Source organism: Solanum verrucosum, unplaced genomic scaffold, assembly GCF_900185275.1.
Source record: "Solanum verrucosum unplaced genomic scaffold, falcon-dt-bn FXZP01000183.1, whole genome shotgun sequence".
NCBI classification, from domain to species: Eukaryota; Viridiplantae; Streptophyta; class Magnoliopsida; order Solanales; family Solanaceae; genus Solanum; species Solanum verrucosum.
In genome coordinates, this window is record NW_026020430.1 from 1,068,131 (window position 1) to 1,090,882 (window position 22,752).

The 22,752-nt window shown below is 35.4% G+C and overlaps 2 protein-coding genes across 5 annotated transcripts in view; one reads left to right on the top strand and one right to left on the bottom strand.

The window, feature by feature from the left end:
• The first annotated feature begins 366 nt into the window (after positions 1 to 366).
• LOC125807421 (uncharacterized) lies at positions 367 to 10,161 on the top strand. Of its 4 annotated transcripts, none has more exons than XM_049487133.1 (10): positions 367 to 385; positions 5,762 to 6,008; positions 6,954 to 7,158; positions 7,476 to 7,566; positions 7,658 to 7,803; positions 8,399 to 8,642; positions 8,752 to 8,856; positions 8,943 to 9,125; positions 9,212 to 9,416; positions 9,627 to 10,161. In XM_049487133.1, the coding sequence occupies exons 2-10, from the start codon at positions 5,789 to 5,791 to the stop codon at positions 10,112 to 10,114; spliced, it is 1,887 nt and encodes a 628-aa protein (XP_049343090.1). In that variant the 5' UTR covers positions 367 to 385; positions 5,762 to 5,788; the 3' UTR covers positions 10,115 to 10,161. The 4 variants fall into 4 exon arrangements, with proteins under 4 accessions (XP_049343090.1, XP_049343092.1, XP_049343091.1 ...); XM_049487132.1 differs by lacking the exon at positions 367 to 385 and adding an exon at positions 5,567 to 5,631; XM_049487135.1 differs by lacking the exons at positions 367 to 385; positions 5,762 to 6,008; positions 6,954 to 7,158; ... (5 more) ...; positions 9,212 to 9,416; positions 9,627 to 10,161 and adding exons at positions 522 to 760; positions 957 to 1,161; positions 1,251 to 1,341; ... (4 more) ...; positions 2,457 to 2,661; positions 2,797 to 3,284.
• A 395-nt stretch (positions 10,162 to 10,556) lies between these two features.
• Positions 10,557 to 22,752, bottom strand: part of LOC125807478 (structural maintenance of chromosomes protein 3) — a 142,860-nt gene continuing 130,664 nt past the window's right edge. Inside the window, exons 15-31 of the mRNA XM_049487200.1 lie at positions 20,749 to 20,921; positions 20,543 to 20,642; positions 18,594 to 18,730; positions 18,255 to 18,456; positions 17,764 to 17,851; positions 17,530 to 17,679; positions 16,161 to 16,312; positions 15,890 to 16,081; positions 15,624 to 15,807; positions 15,475 to 15,545; positions 15,247 to 15,398; positions 13,776 to 13,944; positions 13,527 to 13,673; positions 11,543 to 11,635; positions 11,158 to 11,332; positions 10,874 to 11,063; positions 10,557 to 10,777 (exon numbers count right to left, since the gene is read on the bottom strand). Coding sequence (XP_049343157.1) covers positions 10,879 to 11,063; positions 11,158 to 11,332; positions 11,543 to 11,635; positions 13,527 to 13,673; positions 13,776 to 13,944; positions 15,247 to 15,398; positions 15,475 to 15,545; positions 15,624 to 15,807; positions 15,890 to 16,081; positions 16,161 to 16,312; positions 17,530 to 17,679; positions 17,764 to 17,851; positions 18,255 to 18,456; positions 18,594 to 18,730; positions 20,543 to 20,642; positions 20,749 to 20,921 — 2,370 coding nt within the window. The 3' untranslated portion in view covers positions 10,557 to 10,777; positions 10,874 to 10,878. The remainder of the gene's footprint in view (positions 10,778 to 10,873; positions 11,064 to 11,157; positions 11,333 to 11,542; positions 11,636 to 13,526; positions 13,674 to 13,775; positions 13,945 to 15,246; positions 15,399 to 15,474; positions 15,546 to 15,623; positions 15,808 to 15,889; positions 16,082 to 16,160; positions 16,313 to 17,529; positions 17,680 to 17,763; positions 17,852 to 18,254; positions 18,457 to 18,593; positions 18,731 to 20,542; positions 20,643 to 20,748; positions 20,922 to 22,752) is intronic.

Below are 22,752 nucleotides of genomic sequence, written 5' to 3' on the forward strand. Positions count from 1 at the left end.
GGTCAGACATGATTACTTAATCATATCAATATACGGAGGAAAAGGGTAGAATATTTGAACTGAATTTAAGTAACAATCAAAACAAACATTGCATTTAAACTAACAATACAATACAACACAACACGTAACAACCATCCAAACAAGGTGTAAAGGCCGAGCTAGAAGCCCGAATACGGGTACGACCGAATCCATTAGCTTTTGTTCAAAGAGCGGATTTGTTAAGAAATTCATTAAATATGTATTGAGTATTAAATTCAAAACCCAGCCTCTACCAAGTACCCTGTCACTCAATCTGCATGGTGTGTGTTACAGTGTAATGTGTATATATACTCACCTACTTATTCTCAATAAAATTGCCTGTTTCAGAGTAGAAGAAGCTCAACAAGTAAGTTATCCATTTCTTGTTTATACCTCTTTTCTTTTTTCATACTTGTCAAAAAACTTGTTTCTTGTTTGTACACTTTTTTTTTTTGCACTGATCTTCAATGTGTGCTATTTTTTGAGGTTTACCAGATTGGCTAAGCAGAAGGCACAAAAACAATGGGAAGATTTTCAATACCCATGAAGGGTTTTGTGTTGTTCTGTCTATGGGCAGTGAGTGCAGAAGCAGAGTACCTAAAATACAAGGACCCAAAACAGCCAATGTCTACAAGAATTAAGGACTTGATGAAAAGGATGACTCTTGAGGAAAAGATTGGTCAGATGAGTCAGATTGAGAGGAGATTTGCCTCACCTGATGTTATGAACCAATATTTCATTGGTATGTTTTTAAAAATTCATTCTTTATGTGTTTATAGTGCTGTTTATAATTGGAAATAACCTCTCTACCCCATAAAAAGTAGGAGTAAGGTTTGCGTACACAGTAACATCATCATACCCCGCTTGTGGGATTGCACTGGGTATAGCTGCTGTAGTGTATGTTAGAAATTCATTTTTATAGAAATTCTTCTGGGCAGGGAGTGTGTTGAGTGTTCCAGGGGATACTCCTGGGCTTAATGCTACTGCTGAGGATTGGGTCAATATGGTAAACGAGATTCAAAAGGCTGCTCTTTCGACCCGCCTTGGTATTCCAATGATTTATGGGATTGATGCAATTCACGGACACAACGATGTCTATAATGCAACTATCTTTCCTCACAATATTGGGCTTGGTGTCACCAGGCAAGTATATAAATTATAGTAACAACTATGCATCTGATTTTTGTTCATCATCTCAAATGATCCTGTTAATATTTGTCACTTCAATGTAGGGACCCTGATCTTGTGAAACGGATTGGTGCTGCAACCGCACTTGAAGTTAGAGCGACAGGAATACCATATGCTTTTGCTCCCTGCGTTGCAGTAAGTTGATATGAATGAACTTTTTGGTAAAGTTGCATTTCAATTTCTTTGTTATTTGAATAACTGTGTTATGGTAGGTGTGCAGAGATCCTAGGTGGGGCCGTTGTTATGAAAGCTACAGCGAAGATATCAATATTGTGCGAACCATGACAGAGATAATTCCTGGTTTACAAGGAGATGTGCCAGCTAATTCTAGCAAGGGTGTTCCCTTTGTTGGCGGAAAGTATGTATCTTTATCAATTTTCACATCTACTATACTACTTTCCTGATGATGATTGTCGTGGAACATTCGTTTGATTGCACTTTCAACTGTTTAAGGTCAAAGGTAGCAGCCTGTGCCAAGCATTATGTTGCAGATGGAGGCACGGAGAGGGGAATCGATGAAAATAACACTGTAATTAACAGAACTAGTTTATATGGCATCCACATGCCTGCATATTACGATTCAATCATAAAGGGTGTTTCAACTGTGATGATTTCTTACTCAAGCTTGAACGGGGAAAAGATGCACACTAACCGAGATCTTGTCACTCGCTTCCTAAAGGACAATCTCAAATTCAGGGTAAGAATGATTAGCTCTGCTCACTCAAAATCAGTAAGTTAAGGTCAAGTAGTAATATAACACATTTGTTGGCCTTGCATCTTTTTCAGGGTTTCATCATTTCTGATTCGGAAGGCCTTGACCGCATTACAAGCCCACCTGATGCTAATTACACTTATTCAGTTCAAGCTGGAATTTTAGCAGGAATTGACATGGTTGGTTTGTTTTGCTTGATCTCGAATCATTTTTAGCAAAAATGATAGTCTATATGATTGTTTCGCTATGCTGCAGGTTATGATTCCAAATAACTACGCAGAATTTATTGGGAATCTGACTCTACTAGTGAAAGATAATATCATTCCCATGAGTAGAATTGATGATGCTGTAGAGCGGATATTGAGAGTTAAGTTTATCCTGAGTCTCTTTGAGGACCCACTGGCTGACCTTAGCTTGGTAAACCAACTCGGTAGCCAGGTAACTTTGAAATTCAGAAACTGTTTCAATACTTGTGATCTAAGTACATCTTTTACGTGTGAATCACTGTGATCTATCATGCTTCACCGCCACTCTGCAGGAGCATCGAGAGTTGGCAAGGGAAGCAGTAAGGAAATCGCTTGTCCTTCTGAAGAATGGCAAGATCACTAGTCAGCCATTACTTCCCCTTCCTAAGAAAGCACCAAAGATACTTGTAGCTGGAACTCATGCTGACAATTTGGGTTACCAATGCGGAGGCTGGACCAATCAATGGCAGGGCGTCTCAGGCAATAATTTCATAGTTGGTAAGGGAACTGTTATTTCGTATTAGGAGTAACAACATATAGATAGCTACTAATTGATTAATGATAATATGACAATTGTTTTACATGTCAGCGTACACAACTTAAACTCTTGTAGCATTATTCTATATTTGACAGGAACCACTATTTTAAGTGCTATCAAGAAAACTGTAGATCCATCTACACAAGTAGTGTACCAGCAGAATCCTGATGCAAACTATGTGAAGTCAAACAAATTCGACTATGCTATTGTTGTAGTAGGTGAAGTCCCATATGCAGAGATGTTTGGTGACAGCTCAAATCTTACAATACCAGAACCTGGTCCTAGCACTATTAACAGTGTCTGTGGGGCTGTGAAATGTGTTGTAGTCATCATCTCTGGTCGTCCAGTTGTGTTAGAGCCTTATGTTGATAAAATAGATGCACTTGTCGCTGCTTGGCTTCCGGGGACTGAAGGCCAAGGTGTTGCAGATGTTTTATTTGGTGAGTATGGTTTCACTGGTGAACTTGCTAGGACTTGGTTCAGGTCAGTTGACCAGCTTCCTATGAATGTTGGCGATCCACACTACAATCCCCTCTTTCCCTTTGGATTTGGACTCACAACTCAGCCAGTGAAAATGAATTAGAACTAGGTATGTTATTGTTGTGTTATTATAATAATCCCACTTTGTGTGACTAGACTGGGTATGTTGTTGTTGTTGTAGTAGTAGTAGTATTACTAATTGCTAGTATTAATTATGATTATAATGGGTTATTACTGCTAATGTTTAACTTTCACCTAGCTGTATTTTGAGTAATGCACATTAATGCAACTGATTTTTTCAACACCTTAGTTTTGTATGACACATACATGTGGCTTCAACCAAGGTGATAAAAAGAACAACTTGAACTCAAATTCAGATGGCTATTTGAATCTTAGTACTAGATTGTTTAGTAAGTTACCAACCACATATCCAGTGAAATCTCACAAGTCACAAGTGAGGTCTGTGAAGGGTAGAATGTACGCAGAGAATGGAACATCCTTCTATATACTAAAAGAGTACAAGAGATTTAATAGTGAAGCTATTTCTGTAGCGAAGTATAATGTAAGCTCGGGATGGAGTAAACTGGGAAGGTGAATTATATAAATAGGCTTTGATAGCTTCAGTCTTGGAAGGACTATATATTTACGATCAAGTTATGTTTGTTCTTAAATAAATTAAAATTGTTCTTGATAATTTTTATTGTAATTGCATCTTATATATTATAGATACCGATTCAATAATTCTTTTAGTTTTATCTCGCCAATTATGATAATCATCCTTCACCTTGATTGTGAGTTCGAGTCATCGGGGAGCAAGCAAATGGTAGCTCTTAGGGAGGGTAAGAAGAAGAGTTTGATTCACTATCAATAGAACCAAAATGGAGCATTCAATATATTGATAGTTCTTTGTAATACTACCACTTAATTGATTATTTGGTTTTATTAGCATTTCAAGTTCCAAATTGTGTAATCTAACACTTCAATAATAAATATTCTGATTTGGTTATTAATATTCATAGGAAATTTTAGTTGTTCAGTTGATGATTATCTATAAAAAAAAAAATTTATTGATGAGAATTTGATTCTCCACATTGTAATTCCCTCCCTTATTTTTTCCCCTTTCCCTACCTCGATAAAATAAATAAATACCCATTCTAGATAAGATTAAAAATGATCAAGAACAAAATGGTAGTTATCATATACAAACATTCTTTTGATCAAATATTAACGTTACAATTTGAATTAGCTACTAACCCACTAATAAAATCAAATCCATCAATTCCAAAACAACCTTAACGTTTAAGTCATTTGATTAGATTTAATCTATATTCTTTATTACCTCAAATTTGATCCATCCAAATATTTTCTAATTCATTCTTTTGCTTTCTCCTTACCCTATACTCAATACTCACAAGGACAGCATAAAATAAGTTTTTAAATTTTTTTAAAGTTCAACTTGTTTGTCAATTTTCCAATTCTTAGGAGCTCTATTGCTCCTTTCAAAACTTTAAAAGGACTTGTTTGCAATTTTTCTGTCACATGATTGGTTTTTCTAAAAATAGCCACCTACCACATTCCAATAAAAGGATCCCAATGAAATTTCGTGACTGGAAATGTTACTTCGAAAAATGTTAGCCGAAAAGTCACACAAACAAATTTTTATTCCAATTGCTTTTTTTTTAGATAAACTTTTTTTTAATGATAATAATTAATAATTGGAGTCAAATATGTTCTTGTCAAATATAATAGATTTGTAATCCGTTAATAAATAGAATCAAATATATCCTTGTAATAACGAAAATAAGCTAAATTTTTCTTTATTTTCAAATGACAAAAGCTTAACACCCAAATAATATTTACTATCATGCAACTAAAGATTTCTTTTTAATACAAAACAAATTTAAACTTTTTGTATGGTGGAGGGGGCATTTAGCCATAGAAATTTTTCACTCCTTTAACAAGTTACAACAACAATAATAACAAATTCAATAAAATTGCATTAAGTGGGATCCGAGAGAATAGAGTATACGCAAATTTAATCACTACCTCATGGAAGTACAGAGAATGATAAATCCTCGGCGTACTCCTTTCTGGAGTTGAACTCCAAAAAACACGTTTGAGCATAAAAAATTCAAAAATTTCCATTTTCACTTTTTTCTATATTTTTCAAAAAACTAAAAGTTACCAAGTCTAAATTATTTAGAAAAAAAAGATAAAAAAAAAGACAATTTTTCAAATATCATTTTTTATTTTGAAAATAAAAACTAGATTTTCGCAATATAACACGACCAAACGCCTACTAAGTCCATTCACACCCTACCCACCATTACCCCCACCACCCTGTCACTCAATGTGCATGTGTGTGTATATATATATATATATATATATATACTCATCGCCTACTTATTCTCAACAAAATTGCCTGTTTCAAAGTAGAAGAAGCTCAACAAGTATGTTACACACTTCTTGTTAATACCTGTTTTCTATTTTCATACTTCTAAACAAACTTGTTTCTTGTTTGTTCACATTTTTTGTGCTGCTCTTTATCTGTACTGCTATTTTTTTTGTGAGGTTTACCAGATTGGCTAAGCAGAAGGCACAAAAACAATGGGGAGATTTTCAATACCCATGAAGGGTTTTGTGTTGTTCTGCTTATGGGTAGTGATTGCAGAAGCAGAGTACCTAAAATACAAGGACCCAAAACAGCCAATGGTTACAAGAATTAAGGACTTGATGAAAAGAATGACTCTTGAGGAAAAGATTGGTCAGATGACTCAGATTGAGAGAAAAGTTGCCTTACCTGATGTTATGAAGCAATATTTCATTGGTATGTTTTTAAAAATTCATTCTTTATGTGTTTATTGAGCTGCTCTCTACCCAAAAAAAGTAGGGGTAAGGTTTGCGTACATCCTACCCTACTAGAACCCGCTTGTGGGATTACACTGTGTATGTTGTTGTTGTATAGCTGCTTATTATAAATGTCAAACAGATTACTAAAAAGTGATCTATCCTAGGATTTGTAGAATCTTTTGTAATTACATTAGCGTTAAATGAAGGGAGCCTCGGAGAAACAGTAAATTTGTTTATGTTGTAGGTTGTGACCTACGTCACGGGGTTCAAACAGTGGATTTAGTCAATGCTTGGTCAGAGTAGGTTGCCTACATCACACCCCTTTAGGTGCAGCCCATCCCTGAACATGAGTGAACGCTGGATGCACGAGCTGTGGATTCAGCAACTAATGTTTGTTTCAGGGTAGGATGCCTATATAGCAGCCCCCTTGGGTTTGCGGCTCTTCTCAGAACTCTTATATGAACATGAGATACTTAGTGCAGCGGGAATTGCTATGTTATACCAAAATATTTTATCTTTTAATCATATATTTTTGGAAGGAAAAAAAAAGTTATTTTGAAGGGAACATGGGAAAGGGGGTGACCTCCTTTCTTTATTCATTGTTATCCTGTATATTGGGGTTCATTTTATCTCTAGATTTACATGACCATTCTTGAATGCTTGCTCGTATATTCACTAGAGATTCCAGAACTTTGCTCATTTGGAGTTAGAAAAGTCACATTTTTATATGTATATTTGACTACATGTGTTGTCTCATACAGCTTACAGAAAAATGATTCTAGATCAGGGTGCATTTTTGTTAAAAAGGAGGATTTCTTTTTGTTGATAACATATGCATATAAAGGAAACACGAAAAAGGGGTTGATCTGCTTTCTACTGTAGTGTATATTGGAATTCATTTTTATAAAAATTCTTCTGTCAGGGAGTGTATTGAGTGGCGGAGGGAGTGTTCCTGTACCTAAGGCCTCTGCTGAGGATTGGATCAATATGGTAAACGAGATTCAAAAGGGTGCTCTTTCAACCCGCCTTGGTATTCCAATGATTTATGGGATTGATGCAGTTCATGGACACAACAATGTCTATAATGCTACTATTTTTCCTCACAATATTGGGCTTGGTGTCACCAGGCAAGTATATAAATTATAACAACTATGCATCTGATTTTTGTTCTAATTATCAGAAGGTACTAATATGGTTTCTTTTTAAATGTGGTGAGAGCTCCTCTATTAAATCTGATTAATTAATAAAGATGCATGATAGGTAGTTTTCACTTTTCAATCATTTGATACCTTAGGATCAAGAAATGATCATCGGCATTGAGTTCAATTATGTTCCAATAAGAAAATGATCTTGTTATGTGTTTTCATTTTCTCCTAATGCTCCGCTAATCTCCAAATGCTTGTCTTTCACCTATTTGAGTTAGAAATTTGTCACTTTAATGCAGGGACCCTGATCTTGTGAAGCGTATTGGGGCTGCAACCGCACTTGAAGTTAGAGCCACAGGAATCCCATATGCTTTTGCTCCCTGCATTGCAGTAAGTTGATATGATATGATATGATATGAATGAACTTTTCGTCAAGTTGCATTCTTATTTCTTTGTTATCTGAATTACTGTGTTATGGTAGGTATGCAGAGACCCTAGGTGGGGGCGTTGTTATGAAAGCTACAGTGAAGATCACAATATTGTGCGAACCATGACAGAGATAATTCCTGGTTTACAAGGAGATCTGCCAGCTAATTCTCGCAAGGGTGTTCCCTTTGTTGACGGAAAGTATGAATCTCTATCAATTTTCACATCTACTACTTTTCTGTTTTTAATGATTTACACCAGACGTGTGCTTAGGAATAAAAATGAAGACTACTTCATCAAAAAGAAAAAAAATTGATGATTATCTTACTAAATACTAACTCCTTCATAAGCATATTTTTTTTATGAGAAGGCGACATGACTGGTGGGATGTAGTGATATTTATTAGTATCAATGTCATTTATTCACTTCACATGGAAGTTCTCTGCCATACTGGGGCAAGTTTGGACTTGATGATCTAAGAATCAATGCTATTGACAAATACTTGTTGGTTATAATGTATAAGTGGTCCAGCATAGTATTTATCTTGACAATGACCTTCAGCAAGTGTGTTTATTGTTGATCTTAATCAAATATAATTGAACCATTTAAGTATTGTTTAAGAAAATGTTAAAGTGAGTGTAAGTATTGTTTAAGGTAATGTTTTTGGTGCTAGAATATTTCTAGACATTTTGATTATGACGATTCTGAATAGCTTCTAACCATCAACCCTGAAGTTTCTATTTTTATCGTCCTTTGTTGTGGAACATTCGTTTGATTGAACTTTCAACTGGTTAAGGTCAAAGGTAGCAGCCTGCGCCAAACATTTTGTAGGAGATGGTGGCACGGTGAGGGGAATCGATGAAAATAACACTGTAATTAACTCAAATGGTTTATTTGGCATCCACATGCCTGCATATTATGATTCAATCATAAAGGGTGTTTCAACGGTGATGGTGTCTTACTCAAGCTGGAATGGGGAAAGGATGCATGCTAACCGAGATCTTGTCACTGGCTTCCTAAAGGACAGGCTCAACTTCAGGGTAAGAATGATTAGCTCAGCTCAGCTGCTCATTCAGAATCAGTAAGTTAAGGTCAAGTAAGGATATATATCCATGTATAACACCTCTTTTGGCCTTGTGTCTTTTTCAGGGTTTTGTCATTTCTGATTGGCAAGGCATTGACCGGATTACAAGCCCACCGCATGCTAATTACACTTATTCAGTTCAAGCTGGAGTTTCAGCAGGAATTGACATGGTTGGTTTGTTATGTTTGATTGCGAATCATTTTTATCAAAATGATAGTTTTAGTTACTCTATATGATTATTCCGTCTATGCTGCAGATTATGGTTCCAGAGAACTACAACGAGTTCATTGATACTCTGACTCTATTAGTGAAAGATAATATCATTCCCATGAGCAGAATTGATGATGCTGTGAAGCGGATATTGAGAGTTAAGCTTACCATGGGTCTCTTTGAGAACCCACTGGCTGACCTTAGCTTGGTAAACCAACTCGGTAGCCAGGTAACTTTGATATTCAGAAACTGTTCCAAGTCTTGGGATCTAAGTCTTTTACGTGTGATCTAACATACGTCACCGCATTTCTACAGGAGCATCGAGAGTTGGCAAGGGAAGCAGTAAGGAAATCGCTTGTCCTTTTGAAGAATGGCAAGAGCACTAGTCAGCCATTACTTCCCCTTCCAAAGAAAGCGCCAAAGATACTTGTAGCTGGAACTCATGCAGACAATTTGGGTTACCAATGCGGAGGCTGGACAATAGAATGGCAGGGTGTCGCAGGCAATGATTTAACAGTTGGTATGTCTTCTCATGTTCTATAGTTTCCACTTTACCACAAGTGACTCTTTTGGTAAAGGGGTCTGCTATTTCCTATTAGAAGTAACAACACACAGATAGCAGAAACATGTCTTTTTTCAGGTTTTACTAATTCCACTTTTTGTGGGCGATTAATCGTTGGACCTGATAATATGAAAATTCTTTCATATGATGGATTTCTATATATGACAGGAACCACTATATTAAGTGCTATCAAGAAAACTGTGGATCCTTCTACACAAGTAGTGTACCAGCAGAATCCTGAAGCAAACTTTGTGAAGTCAAACGAATTCGACTACGCCATCGTTGTAGTAGGTGAAGTCCCATATGCAGAGATGATGGGTGACAGCTCAAATCTTACAATAACAGAACCTGGTCCTAGCACTATTAACAATGTCTGTGGGGCTGTGAAATGTGTTGTAGTCGTCGTCTCTGGTCGTCCAGTTGTGCTAGAGCCTTATGTTGAAAAGATAGATGCAGTCGTTGCTGCTTGGCTTCCGGGGACTGAAGGCCAAGGTGTTGCAGATGTTTTATTTGGTGACTATGGTTTCACTGGTAAACTTGCTAGGACTTGGTTCAAGTCAGTGGACCAGCTTCCTATGAATGTCGGCGATCGCAACTACAATCCCCTCTTTCCCTTTGGATTTGGACTCACTACTCAGGCAGTAAAGATGAATTAAAACACAGCATTGATACCATAGTGTGTATGACATTCAGCTTTTGGATAGAGCTTTCTCATGTTAAGAGCTGGTTTCAGAATACTTGTCAACAGAAGATAAGGTACAAAAGGAGCTATTAAATCTTTTCCAGAGGTTAGTTATGGGGCAAGCAGTGCTTTAGGAACACAAGGGAGTAGACACTTACTTGAAAAGCTAGTGAGTTATTATTCATTATTGAAAACTGGAAGAAAGAGCAGAAGGTAGAAAATTGTATTAAGAGCTTCCCTTTGAATTATTATTATTAAATGCTATAAATTATGATTATGATGGGTTCTTACTGCTAGAAAAGTATTTGTAGATTGGTCATGTCTCTTTAAATTATATTTGGTTGACGTGTCTAAAAAATTTATGCATGCTCTTTCAGTAGCACCCAACAATTTTTGAATATGATGAAACAGATGAATAATCAAAGCTATCTATGTTCATATATATGTATATTACATAAGTGCAGTTGTATGAAGTAAACGTTACATCAATAAAGTTTTCTACATTTACAGAAATCATCAACAACCATAACACATTAAACATTAGCATCAATGTTCCACAACCAACGATTCATCAGCAATAACAAGCAGCGCAGTAGCAGAAGAGCTTCTTCACCAACCCTCCACACCTCTTGTGCCACTTTACCAGAAAATAAATTAAAACCAATTAAATGATTAATAAAAAAACAAATTGAATAGCTTAACTAACACAAATCGAAAAGCTCTTCTTACTCACCTCAATCAGTTATGTGATTGATCCTGCTCAATAAAATCTAAGGCTCCTTCCCTGGATACAACAGTGACCTTGCTAACTCTATTTTTGTGGCTCACACTATATATCTTATCAGCCACTTTCACGAGCTCCGGGCGAAATGTCGTCGTGATAAATTGCGTGCTACCCCTGTCTGCCAAATCACGAACCATATCTAGCAAATTACAGTCAAAGGAAACGAGGAGGTATACATGGAGACAGTAGAGAGAGAAGAAGGAACACAGAAAATCATTTCAACTCTAGGATACTCCCCACAGCTGTTCTGTACTGAGGATCTAGTGCTGCATCTATCTCATCAAAAAGATAAAATGGGGCAGGATCACATCTTTGTATGGCAAATATAAGTGCCAGTGCTACCACAGTTTTCTGGCCCCCTGATAATTGTTTCATTGACTGTGTTTCTCCTTGTCCAGTGAACGACACCTATCATAAGAACATTAAATTCAATTAAAGTACCAATTGAAAATTAGCTCAAAGATGCAGATTTCAAAATAATTGTGTAAACAGCACAAGAATTCTGTGACTAGTTTTTTGTATGATTATCGGAACTATTGCTCCAAAATAGAATTCAATAATGATGACTCGATGAGATGATCACAATCAGCAGAAGATAAAATGGTAAGAAATACATGCCTTCACTTTCACACCAATATATTTCTCAACTCTTCCCTCTGCATCAGCACGCGGCTCATCATCATCAGGATCATTGTCATCTTCCTCACCATCCTAGAAGCAACAACACAAGACTCTAGTGATCCTCATCATTTAAGAAAGCCAACTTACACAGACCCATGTACTTCCAGAAGTTCATCCATACAAAATAAATGTGAAAACTACCATTTTACACAGGCAAATTCTGATAATTATAACTAGCCAAGTATGTATCAGCTTAGTAATTCTTAGTGACAATGTTACATGCAATACACTATTAAAGGACACCTACAGGGTAATAATACACAGATGTTTCTGGGACCATCAATTGTGTTTTCTTGACAGGAAATGAAGAGGCGGCAAACAAATATTCCATCACCCATTTTATAACGGTGGAATCTAATGATTTTAAGGAGAAATTAGAAAGCGAGAACCAAAGAAATACCATTAGCCCTAGGAAGTCATATTGAAAATGAGGAATATACTAGCAGACCTAGTAATCATAATCTAAACTGGCCATGGAAGCAAATTTGGAAAAATAGGATACCTTACAAAATATCCTGTTTCATCTGGTTATTGGCCAAAGAAGCAGCTTTGACTCAGGACAATGTGATGAAGAAAGGGATAACTTTATGCTCGAGATATTTTCTTTGTAAGGAAACATATGAGACAGTGAACCATTTGTTTCTACACTGCACTTACACCCTTAAGCTACGGAGAATCTTTCTAAGTCTCAAAGGCATCTCCTGGACCATGCCCAGGAAAGTCTCAGAGGCTCTGAAGAGCTGGGAGGAAGCAGGAGTACATGCTAAAAACAGAGACAGATGGAGAATTATCCCTGCTGCTATATGGTGGTCAACTTGGAAATAGAGGAATTCTAGGTGTTTTGAGAGCATAGAGAATAGTGAGCAGAAGGTTAAACTAAACTGCATTGTGTTGTTATGTTTTTGGTGTGACCAGGTATACTCAAATGAAACTGTCTCTATAGTTGATGTTCTAGACTCAATTTAGGTTCAGGGCAGTAAAATTTGCAGTACATATGTATACAAGGTAACAGTACAACCCATGTACTGGTTGTGATATAATACCAAGTTACTAAGTTCAAAAAAAAAAAAACTTGCCACGGGTATGTAATCCCAAAGTGTACTGTATATTATCTGGCACTGGCATTAATACTTAGAAATTACAACAAGAAGGTTAACAATCCGGAATACAACTCGTGCAACTTTTTTTTATGCTCAGAGGACCACTCGTATAACTATTATGCTATACAGTTATGTCTGTCGCTGTGTTTAAGTGCTACTCCATTTATTATAGCCTCTTAATCTCTCCATTTTTCATTGGACAATTTATTGAATTCTTCCTTTGAAGTTTAAGTTCTAGCTGTATGTAATCTACTGAATACTCCATGAGTGAGATATTTTGATTTTCTAAGCCAGCTAAGCATTCAAGAAGTTCAGCAATCGATATACTCTCACTTTCTTATATTGCCAATTCTATTAGTTTATTGTTTTTCAAGTGTTTCCTCTTCAAATAATTTGTTGAGCACCATCTATTGAGTTTCTGTTTCTTAGCTCACTCACATCAGTCAAATTCTGTGACAAATTTCAAAGAAAAGTAAATGGTTGTCATTATAAGCACAATATAATTTACCTTCCACTGTGGAGAGGTACTTGGCCATATGTAACCATATTGATTACTCTCATTAAGACATTTTATTTCCAAAATTTAAATCTCTTAAAGTCTATATTTGCACTTTGTTTAAACATATCTACATGACTTATAGAATAACTCATTTGTATAAATTATGGTTTAATTTCCATGAGACTTCTCATATACACAGGATCTGTTTATTGCAAGTGCACCATAATGAGAACTTTGAACAGAACAAGAGGAAGTACGAAAATGAGCAAGAGGTAGCCCAATGGAAAGACACATAATGTGCTATGTGACAAACAAAACAAACCTTTTTCTTCATCATAACTAAGAACCCATGACCTCCTTGAACAAGCTGAGAGAATACTTCACGGAAATGTTTAGCCACGCCCTTGAACGTGCGCTCAATTGATTCATCCTTCCTCATATCCAGAACAGATATAAGTTCCTTGATTTTCTGCCAAGATTGATGCAAGACAAATGAAGGGAGCCAAACTCAACTGCTATCAAAACATAAACATACACAAGTTCAAATCCACAAAATACATGCTTTATATACCTCATCCCCAGCATCCAGTTCAGCTTGCCTTCTTTGGAGTTCTTCTCTTTGCTCGGTAAAATTTACATATTGATCAAGTGCCTTTTTGTTTACATGGCTGAACTGTTGCAGCTGCTCGTTACACTTGTGCAGCATCTTATATAATTCTTTTACGTTCCTTCTTTTGTACCTAGAATTTACATTAATCACCAAAATAATGGCATTAATTTTACATTTACAAACACCCTCATTATATTTGTAGTCAACTAGCAATTAAGCAGTTCCAACCATTATGTCAGAAGAACAAAAGCCAATGCACCTGTCTAAAGGTAATATTGCATGTTTGTTACATATCACCTCCTATTTTTAAAAAAAAAAAAAAAACTGTTCCTAGTGTAAAATAAAATTTTAGAGGTCAAAAGGCTTTATAATGTGCACATATTTAAACAACTGAACACTTGAACACAGGTTTATACTATAAGGCATTCTTTAGAGCATCTCCACATTTTCTTTCCTAGACTTTTTAGAAGGGGTAGAAGGCAACAAGGAAACAGGTCTAGAAGCTATTCCTGTCATGAAGCAAAGACATTTAAAAGGACTAAAAACAAATGCAATTACAACAAGCAGATAAAAGATGATAGCTTACTGTCTTACACTTGAGTGACAAAAAGCATCAACACACAAGTATGAACAAGATCAAACTACAACAGAAAGAGATGGAGACAAATGTTATTCAGCAATCTAGACATTTTCCTCAGTAATACAGACGCCAAATTATCGCCTCACTTTCAACAACCATCAATTTCACACGATTCCCTATTTTCGTCAATTATTTAGCTACTCAGATGTATCAGAAATATGTCTATACTTGAATTTCAACATTCTGCTGGAAGAATACGAGAGAGTTCACTTCTAGGACGTGAATTAGTTAAAGCATCATTTCAACTATATGCAAACACTTGAACAAGTTCAAACTGTACTCATATGACAGTTTACAATGTTTTGATGAACAATGATTCGAAGCACTCGTGAGACAGTACCTTAAAATTAAGTTATTGGTCTTAAAGGTTCTTCTACATGCAAAAGAAGATACTTAAATAGGCAATTCAGTCATCAGTTCTTATTCTAAGTTAACATCCCATGGAAGTTCACCAAACAAACCAAACATATGGAACAACTTATGCTCCAACCTCATTTTCTAGAGAATATTAGAAGAAAATATTACTATGTATCACTGTTCCTTCATTGATTAGATTTTGTTGAATACCTAAAGGGCATACTGTCAAGAATCCTCTTCACCTTACAATTTCACCATTTAAACAGAATTTATGATCATTACAGTCACTCGCGGTTGTATTTATATCCGAATGCTTGTGACTTCTAGCACAAGAAGTTCTATCAAGATAAACAATAAAAGAAAATGAAAGCAAAATAGATTTCTCCATATTCAAATGCCGAAAAGGATATATGCATATTTAGGGAAGAGCAATACGTCTCAAAGGCATCAGAAGATAAAGGACCCAGTTCCCGAATTTTCTTAGAGTATTCTTCTTGCTTGGCAAGATAGATGTTCCGTTTACTTAGCATCTGTTCCAGTTCTCTTGCTTCATCCTGAAGTGTATTCTGATACTTATCTTCAAGAGCCTGTAAAAAAAATTATGTATTAGAACAAAACTAAACGTGGGCCATGTGAACTTGAAATAGAATAGAGAATATTTGCCTTCAGATTATCCTTTTCCTGTTTGATCTGCTTGAGCCTCTTGTTTCGTTCATCTATGTTTCGAGAAACCCCTGTGCAGGCCATCTTATGTATTAAAAATGTTGAATGTATACGATACCAAAAGCTTCAAAATCAAATAATGAACTCACTTGTAAGCTCTTTAGTGACATGATCAACTAGTGCGTCCGCATCCTTAAGTTCCTGATACTTGCTCTCAACTTCAGCCTGTAGCATATCAACGTCGACAGAAGAATTCATAGCCATTAACTCTTGCTTTCGTCTTTCAAGATTTGTTGACAGATTCATCTCAAGCTCCTCTTTTCTAGTTTCAGTCTACAAAAGCCAATAGAAAACGAGAAATTGATTTGTATCAATATGTCATATACTGACTTAAGTAATCTTGACATCGACAAACCTCTATCCGATTTGCCCTGCAAGCAATCAGCTGCTCCTTCAGAGTCGTGATTTCAGGGTTCAAACGTGACAAAGAATCTCGCTCTTCCGGCGTTAAATGGTCAACAAGTTCTGTTCCCATTTCATCTTGTTTCATAGCTATACTAGCTCTGAGCTGATCTATTTGATTCAGAATATTACCAAGCAGTTTCTCCTGCACATATCGACAGTCTCTAATTGTAGAAGAAACACAGTAGAAGCAAGAGATTCAAAAGATTTTCAACAGGAGGCACCTTCTTTTGAAGAGCTTTTAAGATGGATTGTTTCTGTCTTTCAGCATTAAGAATGTCTTGTTTAAGCTGTTCTAACTCAGACTTGTCGTGACCCAGGCCAGCATCATTTTTCTGCTGCTCAGCCACAAGTTCATTAATTTTCTGGTCTATATGTGGGAAAAGCTAAGTGAAAGAACAAAAGGTGAAAGGTATACTTTGAACATCCTTAGAACACTGGATAAATAAAGCCCGTGACACCAAGAAAGGAGAACTATAAGACCTTGTTGTTGCCTCTAACTTTCTAATCCACACAAAAATTGTTGGCAGCACTTTCAAGAGTAAAAGGAAATAAGTGATGCATGTTGAGTAAAACACAGAAGGGAATTTTACTCCAATTTATTATAAAAGAAAACCCCGGAATTATATAGTATTAATTTTGTACATATTGAAGTTCCATAATCTCAGAGCCCATTAATTCTTTTAATACATTCCAAGCTCAAGTGAGAAGACTTATGTTCAAATTGTATTAGTTAATAGAGATCATACAACACTCAGGCTGCCTTTTGACAAGTTTTTGGCATTTCAGCTTTTGTAGCCTGCCACCCAGTCCTTAACTTTCTGTGGTGCCTTACCAGAAGATTGATTTGCTTAACGAGGCAGACTGGATGTCAACCTGAAAATATCTCCACACTGTTTAATCCAACTTATAGAGCACTAACTACTGGCATTTTAGTAAGTCTGTCTGTATATTTCAAATAAATAGCATTTGTAATTTGTGTCCACAGTCCACCTAGAAGCACACAAGTAGGATATATTAAAATTGTTCAAGCAATTAACTAAATGCACGTGACTCATTTATACACGGAATCAAATTCACATGAAAGTGAATAGACAATGGTGCGACAGCTGAGTTGCTTCCTCAATGAACTTACAAGTTGGAGGAAACGTGCATGGAAACAGCCTCTCTTGCACAAAAGGAAGGAGAAGGCTGTACATATACTCCCACCTCTCACTAGAAAACGAGCATTTCGTGCACTGTAAGCCCCTTTCGCAAATTAAAATGATGAGGAAAGAACATACATGCAATTATAACATTAGCGGTTGTTTCATTAACTAAGTTTCTAGTTTGAGTTCGAACCAGATCATCTGAGGAAAAGTTCCACAGGTGCTAGCACCTACTAGTTAGCTAAAATTTCACAGTTGCTAGAAACCACTGACCGTGTAATGTAGCCAAAGATGTGTGATGTCAAGAACAAAATGAGTGAAGTGTATGCAGAAATCTAGGGAATTACCTTCAGCAATAGTATTAGCAAAGATCAAAAAGAATAACACACCAAAGTAAAAAGGGTACTGAACAATGTTAAGATGTAAAGAAACCCAGTAAGGATATCTTGAAGTTTATATCTAACTTCCTCAAGTTCACGCTCCTTCAGGTTGATGGACACTGTATTCTGTTTGATGGTGCTCATAAACCTCAATTTTGAGCGTCTATGATCATAAAATCCACCAGTCATGCCACCTTTTTTACTAACTTGGTCACCTGCAAAAACAAGGCAGGTCAGATCAGGCTAATTCTACTAAAAACCAATCAAAGTAGTCAGAATAAGGTCGCTCACGACCTAACCTTCCAGAGTGATACAGTCAAGCCCATCGGTACGAGCAACCCTGGTGGCAACATCCAGATTTCGACAAATTACAGTTCTTGCAAACACCTAGCAGAGATAAATATATAAACTCTTTACTGGAATAATAGGCGTGAGAAGTAATAACAGCTTAACTGAATATACTAAAACTAAAAAATAAAAATACAAATTGAATCGAGATGGTTACTCCACAATCCAGTCAAACTTCCAGTTAAAAGAGTAGAGAAGACAACCACAGCCACAACTTAGTTTTTTCTTTTTTTTCTGATCATGGATGAAGTATATAAATATCTAACAGAAAACTATATGTAATCTGTATATGAACAAAAATTAAAATTGTACTGATCCTAAACAGATTAGGCAAGTGAAAATCTACAACAAAAGCCCCAAAGGACCAGACACAAAAGGCTGGTTAGGCCATGACTGAAGTGATTGAGAATATTGCAATACTACGTGAAACTAAATTACAGACCTGCTCAAATGCCCTACAATATGAATCAGAAAACCTCAATTTCTTCAGAAGCGGAATCACATCAGAGCCCTGTGGATAATTAACATGTGGTTTTTTAACCCTGTTCAATGGAATAAATGTAACTCGTCCACCTTTTTGAGCATTGAGGTGTCTAATAATTTTTGTTGATGTTTCATCATTATCAACCACAACATGGAATAAGCTGCAAAGACAGAGAGAGCAAGTCGTGTCAGTATAAGCACCGAACAGATACAAAGCAGTGTTGTAGCTTGGCAAGCTGCAAAAGACAATAATCAGCATTCAACAGCTTCTTGTCCTTGGCAGAACTTTGATCAATACCTGTTTCCAGCAGTAACTTCAACAGCTGTAAAAAACTTGTCCTCACATTCAAGCAACTCAAAAATTGGTCCAAATACTCCAGAGATTTCATACTCTCTGCAAATCCTCCTTACAGAGTTCAGACCCCTTCTTATATCCTGAGAATTTCCAAAAAAAAAAAGTAATGAGAAATCTAGCATATTTATTGTGCAGGAATACATACCATTTCGGGTAAGTTAGAATATAGAAATGACAGTTAATCATCCATTCCAGTTTTGTCTTCTATTCCCTATCCTCTCGGAATAAAGATCTAACAACCAGGGACAAACATGGGAATGCAGTCTCAAGACAATATCATGATATAAATAATTGTAAGATGCTTTGAAAATGGGAAGACCCCTAATTCAGAAAGTTGAAATTGAAACACCTCAAAGGTTTATTCTTTGAGTTCACTTAGAAAGTTAGAATTATATAGAACAGACTTAAGAGACTATCCATAGTCAGGCTAATTTGGCCTATCACAGTTTTGTGTTCCTTTGTACATACTATTCCTATGTTAACTCTTATTGTAGTTGTACATATGGTACCACCTGGGTAAGCTTTTTCGGTGATCTTATCTCTTATCCTAATAATAGACATTATATAATACTAGACTTAGCCTGTCTCCCACAAATAGGTCTTGTAGATTGTGACACGAAATACCTATATTTTACTTATACATCACAGTTCCTGGGATCTTTGATTTTTTTCGCTACAGAAAATTTTAATTCTTTGACTACCTCAACTCGTGAAAACAAGCATTTCAAATTGGTTTAGGCTCAAGAGTAAAAACCAAGGGATTTCACTGGACCATCCTCCTGGTGAATACATAATGCCCACTACATGCAGTTATGACAACACCTACTGATAACAGGAGCAATTCAAACTTCATACCAGGCATCTGGCAATCAGGGAGAAAATGGTCAAAATGGTCCTTAATGTATGGGGCTTGAATATTCTTGGTCCTTTATGTATATTACCTTACTAAAATAGTCCTTAATGTATATAAAAATATGACCATTTTGGTCTTTAACCCTAAAACTAACTATACCAGTGATACTTTTTGTTAAACTTAACTGTGGGTCCCACAAAATCGCCACGTGGCAAACCTCTTCTCCCTCAATCTTCTTTCTTCTGCTGTAACTTTCAATTGATTTTTTTTTCTCTCCATTACCCTCCTTCTTTTTAAAACCAAATTTTACCAGAAAAAAAATTGACACACAAAAATCTCTTCAAATCTCAAAGAATATTTTAAGATTCTATTTTTCACCTTTATCCATTCCGTTTTCACCCTTTAATGTCATCAGCGAAATAAAAAACAAATACATAAAAAAGTTATTAGTCTTGAAAAGAGTTTACTTATGGAGATCTCCTAAAAGAGAAATGGAGTGTTTTATCTAATTTACTTGGTTCATATTTATTTTCATGGATCGATTTTTTTTTGTGTCTAAAAATGGGAGTTGCTGGGGATTATTATTTTAGAGGGGAATTAACAAATGAGTGTAGTGTGTGTATCTATATATATATATATTTACAAGAATATGACAAGTGGGTGAATTGGAGAAAGGGATAATTTTGTGCTGCCCACTGTTAAGTTTAACAGAAACTTTTCACTTGTATGGTTAGTTTTAGGTTAAGGACAAAAATAGTCATTTTTTTGTATACATTAAGGACTATTTCAATAAGACGATATATATAAAGGACCAAAAATCTTCAACCCTCATATATTAAGGACCATTTTGGTCGTTTTCTCGGCAATCAGGTGTTAAATATTTTTTATTTCTTTTATCAATCAGGTGTTAAATATTGGAAGAATGGATTACTATCATTGATGAAATTAAGGGGAAAAAAAAGAAAAGTGCCAAGTTTTTAAAGTTGGAACTATATAGCCCAGGAATGTTACATGATGACATGTTAAAGCAGTTACTCACACCAGGAGTTGCATGATCTAGGCTTTTCTCTGCCTTCACAACTTCAGCCTTGAGCCGTTCAATTTCAGTAGTCAGTTCAGTCTCCTGTGTCCACAGAGACCTGGGACGAACACAAATACGAAATTGAAGAGTTCAGATATTTCTAGATAAATAATACTGCTCAAAAAACACTCATATAAGCCTAAGATAACTGAAAAGGATCATACTTCCTCTCATCATGCAGTTTGTCTCTATCCACTTTATACTGATTATAAGCATTTCGATAACCAGATATGAAGGTTTCTTTTTTGTCCACTTCAACTTTACGAACTTTGATTATATCATCTTGATCTCTCATGTCTTTTTTGAGCTGATCAATTTCATCTTGAAGCTTTTTCTCCTGTGATAGAAAAAAAAGGAATTAAGACAATAAGTAGAGAATCATAGTGATGGTAATGAGTACTAATCTTTTCCTCAGTTTTTTAGTAAAAGTGAAGCTTCTTATTTAACACAAAAAACAAAAGACAAACAAAAATATGACAAGTAAAAAGAAGGAAAGGGAGCTTACAAAAGCTGCCTGTTAGATTAATCAGGTTATACATAAAGAACATTCTATGGTCTCTACAGCTGTTTCTAACAGTGGTATCAGAGAGTCTTTATTCTCAACAGAAAAAAAAAAGTCTTTGTCTGCATATGCAGGAAACTTTGCCTGCTAAATCATTGTCATTATGAGTCTCACCTCATGTGAAGTTTTAAGCTTTTACGACAACATATCCAGTGTATTCCCACAAAGTGGGGTCTAGGGAAAGTAAAGGGTACCCAAACTTTACTATTGCCTTGGAGGTAGAGAGGTTGTTTACGATAGACTCTCATCTCAAAGAAAGAACAATTTGAAGTAGTATGGAGGAAGAAATAACAGAAATGAAGAAAGTCGTGGAAATTTTTAAGCTTTTATGGATGGAAATAGTTGCTTCAGCTAGTTCTTTTCTATATCAATTCCTAGCAGCACATACTCTTGCTTTCAAAGACCAAGCATGTTAAAAGAATTTATTGTTGGTGGCATCTAACTTGAAGTTAAGACATCTGGTTTTGCTATAACTAGTAAACATGTCTGCGCCTCATGCAATCACGAAAATCGCAAAAAACCTAATTAAATATAGTGAAAAAAAAATTGTTCTTGAATATTAAAAATAACTAAAAATTGGATTTTGGAAAATCAAAATATATCCTTAAATTTTCATTGAAAATCAAAACATAGAAACTTTTATTTTTTATTTATCTCAACATAAAAATAATGCAAGCACCCTCATTCTGAAACCAAGAGTTTCCAAAAACCTAAGATTTTACATCAATTAAAAAAAAAAAAGGAACAAAATTACTTGAAAAAAAAATCTAATTGATGGAAAGGACTTGATGCTACAAATGAAAATTGACATTTAATAGATACTACTCTTAACAATTATAGTGGAAGATGGAAAGTCAAGCTGTTATATTTTTTAAAAGAAATGGGATTTGAAATTAATAAAATGTGCAAGTAAGAGAAAAGAAGGAAATAAATCAGAAAATAATATACGATCACATCACATGCATCAATTTCACAAGACCAAAATTATATTATATATAGATAGAGAAATAAATTAGAGACTAGAAATGTGAGTTCCTTAATATCAGATAATTATGTAAAAGTATAATGCATAAGAAATCGCATTACACTCCTTACTATTAGATAATTATGTAAAAATATAATGCATAAGAAATCAATATTACAAGTACACCTCAATTTAGGTTTTTTTTTTGGGTTCACATATCCTCAAGTAATTGTTGAAGTGTGCGACTATATCATCTAAAAGCTTAAGTTTTTAAAGAGAACACACTTATATTTTTTAATTATATTCTCAACACGCCCCCTCACGGATGGGCTTGATTCTTTTTCATGGGCCAAGCACGTGGAATTTTTTTTTGATATGGGTGCAGGTGAGGTTCGATCCCAGGACCTTTGTCTGCTCTAATACCATGTTAAAGTGTATGACCATCTCATGTAAAAGCTTAAGCTTCTAGAGAGAACACACTTTTATTATTTAATTATATTCTCGACAGTAACCAATACACAACAAACAAAAAATATGATACAAAATAAAATCAACAAAGCTTGATTCTCAAAACCTTTATTTAGCTCTAAATTACTCCTAAAATACAATGAAATAAAAAGATGAAAGTGCTTTATAATATTT